The sequence below is a fragment of the Salvia splendens genome, chromosome 5 (genome assembly GCF_004379255.2).
Source record: "Salvia splendens isolate huo1 chromosome 5, SspV2, whole genome shotgun sequence".
Lineage (NCBI taxonomy): Eukaryota > Viridiplantae > Streptophyta > Magnoliopsida > Lamiales > Lamiaceae > Salvia > Salvia splendens.
In genome coordinates, this window is record NC_056036.1 from 37941865 (window position 1) to 37950102 (window position 8238).

At 38.5% G+C, this 8238-nt stretch overlaps 2 protein-coding genes across 2 annotated transcripts; one reads left to right on the forward strand and one right to left on the reverse strand.

Annotated features, from left to right (window-relative positions):
• Positions 1-2591: 2591 nt before the first annotated feature.
• LOC121805784 (low-temperature-induced cysteine proteinase-like) lies at positions 2592-5508 on the forward strand. The gene is made up of 5 exons (XM_042205781.1): positions 2592-3082; positions 3993-4228; positions 4350-4490; positions 4613-5062; positions 5148-5508. Exons 1-5 carry the CDS (start codon positions 2638-2640, stop codon positions 5238-5240), a joined length of 1365 nt encoding a protein of 454 aa, XP_042061715.1. The 5' UTR covers positions 2592-2637; the 3' UTR covers positions 5241-5508.
• Positions 5509-6248: 740 nt separating this feature from the next.
• LOC121802292 (protein RICE SALT SENSITIVE 3-like) lies at positions 6249-8238 on the reverse strand. The gene is made up of 7 exons (XM_042201927.1): positions 7859-8238; positions 7669-7722; positions 7463-7594; positions 7290-7398; positions 7174-7215; positions 7036-7092; positions 6249-6947 (listed from the first exon to the last, which is right to left on the reverse strand). The coding sequence occupies exons 1-7, from the start codon at positions 8002-8004 to the stop codon at positions 6375-6377; spliced, it is 1113 nt and encodes a 370-aa protein (XP_042057861.1). The 5' UTR covers positions 8005-8238; the 3' UTR covers positions 6249-6374.

Here is an 8238-nt window from a genome sequence, read left to right on the forward strand (position 1 = left end):
CAGCCGCAGTGTGGGAGTTTCACCACTGTGGTGGCTCCTTCTGTGCTGGTTACCAGTGTAAGTTCCTCCCACCTAATGGGCCGCTGAGGTACCGTGTTTGAACCCCTCCATAGCGATGTCGGGCCGGGTTATGGGGGCGCCTGGGGTGAGCGAATAACCTTTTTGTCCCTAAGGAACAATAATACATTGCCTTTAGGCCATCCACAATAGGCGCCCAGCGACCGCCCAGCCGAGCGCCGGCACTGGGCGGTTCGCTGGGCGATCTATTGCAGCCGCCCAGCGGGCGATTGGAGAGAGAAACCGCGCAGCGCTGGGCGGTTGCGTGGCGCTGGGCGGTGCGTTGGGCGGTCCGTTCGGCGCTATTGCAGCGCCCGGATCGCCCAGCGCACCGCCTAGCGCGAAAAAATAATTTTTTTTTTTCGAAACACTATATATACGCGCTTTGTTCGTCATTTTCATTCGCAACACTTTTTAAATTATTGTACTTTTTAAAATTTTAATAGTATTATTAAACTTTTCCCGTATATGTCTCGTAAATTAAATTTCGCATATTGTGTGATTGTTAATTATTTCATTTTGTATATATTTGTTAATAGTGATGTGGATATTAGTGGCTAGGCTATGGCTGGGCTATTGCTGGGCTATTTGCTTGTTTTGATGATGTGGCAGGAGGATTTTTAGTGCTGCTGATGTGGCAGTGGCTGAGCTATGGCTGGGCTATTGCTGGGCTATTTCTATTGTGGATGACCTTACTCAAAGTCTTAACCATATTATTGACGTCAGCCACGTATTTCATTCATTTTTTATTTTATTTTATCTGCAGAGTAGTATTTTATTCATATCGCGAATTGTGCAGCAAATTATTGGTCTTTAATTATTAAAATAGATTTTTCAAGTGGAGAGAATCTTTAGCACACCTTATAAGTAATGGATCAGAAGATATAAAATGATCGAACGAAATTGCAACTTGACTTGTCCATTATCTTGCAACCATACTATAGTCTATACATAAGGAATCTCCAATCGCATTAAAAATTTTGCACAAATATAATGCAAGTATATATGTTGTTTATATCATAGATATAGAAACATCTAATTTACAAATTATATAAAAATGACTAAAATTCAATTTATTTATTTGAATTTATAGTTTAAAAATGGACATATGAAACTTTCATTTTAATGTGGACACCATCCGTATACACCATTTTCATATAGTCCATATTTAGCATTTTTTTGGTTTTATTTTATATGTTTAATTTAATTTTTAATTAAATTTTTTTGATATTATTAATTTCAAAAAATTATATAAAAATTAAAGGTAAGTATTAATTTATTTATAATAATTGAAAAATAAACAAATTGACATTTTATTTTTAAGTAATTTATAGAATTAATGACAGTAACAATTATTTTTGAAGTGTGATTATTGACTTTTCAGAGATCAGCCGTGGTGAATTTTTTTTGAATTCAGGGAATTAAAACGTGCTAAACTCATTTTTTAGGGACCAATTTTGAAGTTACTCTTTACTCTTTAGTTTAATCGCAAAAATGACGAGAAGAAAAAAAAATACTCCCTCCATCTCATAGTAGATGTCACACTTTACTTTTTAGTTTGTCCCACAAAAGATGTCACATTTCCTCTCTTATAAAAAGCTTCCTCTCACATCAATTATAAAATTATATTTTCTCTCGCCACTTAATACACAAAACAACATATTCTAAAATCTCGTGCCATCTTCTTTGGGACGGATGGAGTAGGACTATTATTTGAATAAACAATAAAACAATTATGATGTGACAAGTAGTAGAAAAGTGATCATGTATTTTGATTTGATCGTATCTCATTTCATATAGTTTTCGTCCAAGCGCCGTTTTTGGTTATAGATAAGGAGATTTTTGTTTCTGGACATGGAGAGTTATGACAGACTTCTTTTTCATAAATTGGTTTTTGGATGCTCCTATATCATAAGTGTGAATTAGTTTTACATCAATTAGAAAAATAAAACTTATTTCCTGGTACATGTTCGACCTCAAAATTTTGTAAAAGTAATGGATACTAAAACTTTCGGTTTTATGGAGTACTTTGATTAAGATAGAATAAAGGACTATGTTGTGACAATACCCACGACCATATCTATTGCGATAAAATAAATATATCTATCTATTGTTTGCTTTCATGTTTTATCCCAATAATAAATCTAATTTATGTTATAAAAAACTCATTTCACGTAAGAAAAAGATTACTTATTACTATATCCTGTACATATTGACTTACGGATTACCTGAATTTGAAACATGAGTTAAAATTATATTCACACATGCTAATAACGTAAAACTGAAACGAAAATATGAAGACTTTTGAAATAAATGACTAAATAAGAGTACTATATTTATTGGAAAGTGAAGGATAGGCCTTCTTATCCCTATTTTGCAGCCTAAAATTATGCAAGTCGCATTTCAATATTATCCCAATACCTAAAAAAAATCACAGTTACGTATATGATTCAATTGCAAAAATCTTTAAAATTTAGTAAATACCGAAAAAGTCCCTCCCCTTTTCACCCTTTATAATCGCTGCTATTCTTCTTCATCTTCACTTCACCCAGAAAAAGAGGAATCTCCTAAAACCTAACAATGCCTACAAAATCACTGCTTTTATTCTCTCTCTCCCTCTCTCTCATCCTCGCCCAAGCATGGGCCGCCGACATGTCGATCATCTCCTACGATGAGGAGCAGCTGAATGCCATGTACGAGTCGTGGACCGTCAAGCACGGCAAGTCGTACAATGCCCTAGGCGAGAAGGAGAAGCGCTTCCAGATTTTTAAGGAGAATTGGAGGTACATCGAGGAGCAGAACGCCGTGGAGGGGCGGACCTACAAGCTAGGTCTCAATCGCTTCGCCGATCTGACCAATCAGGAGTACCGGAGGATGCATCTCGGGACTAAGCCGCGTTCGGCGCTGCGGCTCGGCGCGACGAAGAGCGATCGCTACGCGTTGAGAGAAGGCGATTCCTTGCCGGAATCCGTTGACTGGAGAACCAACGGCGCGGTGGCGCCGGTGAAGGATCAGGGCAGCTGTGGTAATTGATTTTTCATTGCCTTTTCAAATTCTAATGTTTTAATCTTAATTGAAGTGTTTGTGTTTATTTATCTATTTAGCTGTAAATTTGAACTGTGTGCGATCAAATTTTTGGATCTAAATACAAGTAAATTATTCTGATTGTTTTGATCCGTAGGGCTTCCAGATTTTTTACAGCAGTTAATTATGCGTTTTCACAAATTTATATCCCCAAAATCAAAGCGTTTTTGGTGAGGAGAAAATTGGGGTTAATAGATGAAATGAGTGAAGAAGATCATAGGTGGCCTGTATCGGTATATGAAATTATTGGTAGTTTAGGTTTGGTGGTAAATTGTTGGTATAAAAAACAGGAATTGGTTTGTCTTCTATTCGATTCTTTTATTTTCTTATTTGAAATGATTATGGATAAGAAGAGTGTGCTGTTGTTTTTGTCGTCTATTGGTTTGTAGACAAATGAACATGACCTTTTGTAATTTGGTGGACCTCTTCCGAAGGGCAATTCAGCGAATAAATATCTTACAGCGAAAAAGGAGGCTCCTTTTTTGTTGTTTAGTTTTCATGTTTGCCATTGGCTCTTTGATGTATTGGATTCTGATCATTTGTCTTTTCAACATTAAATATATACCTATATGAATGAAATTGGTTACGAATTAAAACACCACAATGCAAGAAGAGATACATGTTGACTTGTTTACAGACTTACAGTTGGCATCATTTTACAAGTTAGCGTATAAAGGGTGTTTCTTGCTATGTTTTGAAATAAATGTTGATTTGTTTTATTTAGAGAAAAAAAAGATGAATTTTCTTGTGCAAGACATGTTAGTTTGGGTTGAAGTGACTTGTTGTCATTTTAATATATATAATCAAGAATCTTGATACTGATGCATCCTGTAAACTGTTGAATTTTATAGGAAGTTGCTGGGCGTTCTCTACTATTGCTGCTGTGGAAGGTATCAACCAGATCAAAACTGGATCTTTGGTCTCTCTTTCCGAGCAAGAGCTTGTGGATTGTGATACGTCCTATAACCAAGGGTGCAATGGTGGTCTTATGGATTATGCATTCGAGTTTATCATTAAAAATGGTGGCATCGACTCTGAAGAGGATTATCCTTACACAGGAAGGGATGGCAAATGTGATACTTACAGGGTTAGTTTTAAGTATAAATATTGATTCTTTCTAGGCAGTTTGTTTGAGCTAATATGTAGGACTCTAGTTCGTCTTTCTCTGCAATTAATGACATACGACATCCCTGGTAATTGATTTGCAGAAAAACGCCAAAGTTGTATCCATTGATGGTTATGAAGACGTACCCGCAAATGATGAGAAGGCGCTGCAGAAGGCGGTTGTTAACCAACCAGTTAGTGTTGCCATTGAAGCTGGTGGAAGGGACTTCCAGCTCTATCAATCAGTAAGTTCTGTCTTCAATGGCATGTTAATACGTCTTATCCATTAGCTAGGCATTGTATAGTAGTTCAATTAGTCTCTGGTTTCAGTACATGATCACTTACATCACCTTCCGAATCTCATCAGGGTATATTCACCGGAAAGTGTGGGACGAACTTGGACCACGGTGTGGTTGCTGTTGGATATGGCACTGAAAACGGTAAGGATTATTGGATCGTAAGGAACTCATGGGGTTCAAGCTGGGGAGAGGAGGGGTATCTTAGGATGGAGCGCAACATTGCAGACAAGACTGGTCTTTGTGGAATCGCTATAGAGCCCTCGTACCCTACCAAGACAGGCGAAAACCCCCCTAACCCGGGTCCATCTCCTCCATCGCCCACCCCAAAACCCTCAGTCTGTGACGAGTACTATGAATGCCCTGAGAGCACAACCTGCTGCTGCATCTATTCGTACGGAAAGTACTGCTTCGCATGGGGATGCTGCCCTCTCGAGGGTGCCACTTGCTGCGAGGACCACTACAGTTGCTGCCCCCATGACTACCCTGTGTGCAACGTCCGCGCTGGTACCTGCTCAATGGTGAGCTGCATCCCATCCCTGTTTTTCTCTTTTCCCCCTAATTCTTGTTTGCTTTGTTGCTCATGTAAGTTAACGAAATGTGCAGAGCCAGGAAAACCCGATCAGTGTGCAGGCGATGAAACGCATTCTCGCCAAACCCATCTCCTTCAGTAGACAGGGCCTCAAGCGTGATCTTTGAGAAATTTGGGGATTGAAAGAAGGAAAAGCTCCTCGTACTGAAATCTGAAGCTAGCTATTATGGTAGCTCTGGTTTGTATATTATTCTCCATTTGCTGCAGATTTGAATCTCAAGGAACAATGCAGAGATTCTTGTGTATAGTTGGGATTATTATTTATGATTAAGATGTAACAATTGGCTGCTGTGATCAGCAAGTTCGGCTTCGGAGAATTATGATTGTACCTTTTCACTTAACACATTCAAGAAAAACCCTTTTCCATTTGATAAACTATCGATTTGCCTTTCCTCTTTCTTGCCTATTACTATTATCGTTTGAATTTTATAGATGTGCAAAGTTTAGTATTTTGATGGTTTTGAATCATTCGATCCCACCAGGATAAAATCAAGCTTGATAATACTTGCTGCAAGATTTGGATTTTATGGATGCAAATATCAATTTAACCATTATGTTACCTCTTGAAGCTAATTATCTTTTCCAATTTTCGACTTACGTGATTTTGCAAACTAGTAAGAGAATAAGCTCCTAAATCAGTTTGAATTAGTACAATTTTTGGAGTGCTTAATTAGCCAACTATTATTGTTCAACCTAAATATAGCTTACTAGTTATGTTAAGTCATTCTAAGTGTAGACTAATCATCACTAGTAAAAAGTAGAAAGTCGCTAGAGAAAATACACTTTTCCTTAAAAATATCAAGAATTCAATTGTCCAAATCTGTTCAATCGTGGGTCACCATAACCAAATTAATTAAAGTTGTTGCTTAAAACTAATCATATGATGTCTCCTAACATCCAAATTATACATGACACTGGTGGCTGAATGTTCATAAACATTCCAAAGTAACAGCTGTTCCTCTCTCTCTAATAATTCTACCAAACCTTATTTGGGTTTTAAACTATGTTCTTGCAGTATGTATAGCAACTTTAATATCTTTGACTTTGTAAATTTCCAATTGATTAAAATTGTTTCGACACAAATATTTATAGAAGAATTGCATAGGCTAATACAATAACAGCTAATCGCTTAGTATTATTGCTCTATATATAACAATATGAACAATTCCTTGCACACGATGGCAAAAATAAGCCTAGTACAGTAACAATATAGTGGCATTGGTATCTAACATAAAAATGGATCAAGATTCGCAACACTTTTTTGCTCCTCTATGAAGTTCAAATCCTAAAGCCACCACCCCATCTTCACCAGCTTCCTCATCTCGTCCGCCTCCGGCTTCCACTTTAACAATATCAACGGCCCCAATATCACCAAAGGACGCGGCGCCTCCATCACCCTCTAACTTGTGACCACCATCGCTCTTTATAGTGCTATTGAGCAAGATGCCGTCATGATCAAAGCCTTGAGGAGCGTAATATGGAGCCGGTGCCTTTGGAAAAAATGGCCCGAGGTTGGAGGGCAGAAGGGGAGGGATAGACCACAACGACGATGCTTCAGCGCTGCAGATTTGTGGGGTGTTGTTATATCCTAAGTAGAGGGGCTTAGTAGGTGAGGTTTCGTAGTTTTGCCTTTCCAAGCCTATCATATGTTGCTTGTCATCAGTCGCCTGCATAAGTCTCAGGGCAGAGGTGTAGTCAAGCTGTGGACTGTGGTTCGGATGGTGTGGCCGCTGTATAGTGTATATGCCCGGTAGGCTCTGAAGGTAGCTGAATTTTCTCTGTATGTTTAGCACCATGTTGAGGTCTTCAACAACCTAATTAAAGTCATAAACAAAATCTTGTGTTTTACAAATGTATGATATGGTGTCAACACATTGATTGCTAACATCTACTTATACATACCTTATCAAATGAGCCTAGTTGGATTGCACCTTCTCGAACTGGTATTAGCGCGATAGTCTGTCATGTATAAGTTTTCGTTGAAAAATCTGATGCAAAGAGTCAGAAAGTTTTAAGGAAAAAAACAATGCATTTTCCGACCTCAATGCCTGAGCTGAACTGAGCCTCCCATGCTCTCGGCTTCTGTTGATGAGAGATTCAAGAAATTAAGCAGTGAGATAAAGGAAAGATGTGAAAAGATTGGGGATGTCTGTTACCGGCTCGATGGATACGTTCCATGAGGAAATGAAGCTAGGATCATTTTCTGCTGGGCTATCTCTAAACACCCATTTATGGCTGTTATCTGATGCAACTTTACCCACCAATCTGTAAAGGATTGTAAGATTTGAATAACCACTGTATATGTGTGGAAAGAGTGATGGGATCTTACCCCTCTCCAAAATTGTACACTTCATGAGACAACTTGAAGAAGATGTCGGCTCCAAACCTTCTCCTTCCGCATCCATTTCCAGCTCTTTCGCACTCACAAAAATCACAGAACCCGTCTTCCCACACAAGAATCCTGATCAATCAAACATGGAAGAGTCAAGAAATCATTTGTTAGCCAACTTGGAAATTTTGGCTGTGATGCATTACCAGTTCCTCTTGTTTCCCTTAGCTCGATCGACAAGACTGCCGCCATGATCCCACCTGGACAAGATCAAGAGACATGTTCACATAATAGCAACCTCTAAAACAACTGAATCAAGAACCAAAGCAATGATGGCCATAGGAATGTCAGATGTTTCATTTTGTCGTCTATCCTGAGCAAAGAAAGGTTGCTTACTTTGGAGGTGGATAATTTCTCGGAAGGATCCTCCAAAAGACGGCGTACACCCACTTTGAAGGGGCCGGAGAAGAATCGGAGCATGCACATAGGCTTCTGAGTGTATGCTGCAATAAACAGTTGAGCATAGGAAGTCCACCTTCCATTGTTCAATTATGAGAGGGAGAAAAGGAGAGAGAACACCACAAGCTAAAAGAACAAAGACTAGTGCTTGTTGTGCCAGCAATTAAAAGGAAAAGAAAGAGAGGTTGTGGTACCAAAGCCACAAGGATTTGCAATATTTTTGCATTAGCAAATGCTAAAACTTCATCGCATGCTGATTTTTTCCTTAGATATCGTCTTTACCTTGTGGTATATATACCATGTTATGTTTATTGACA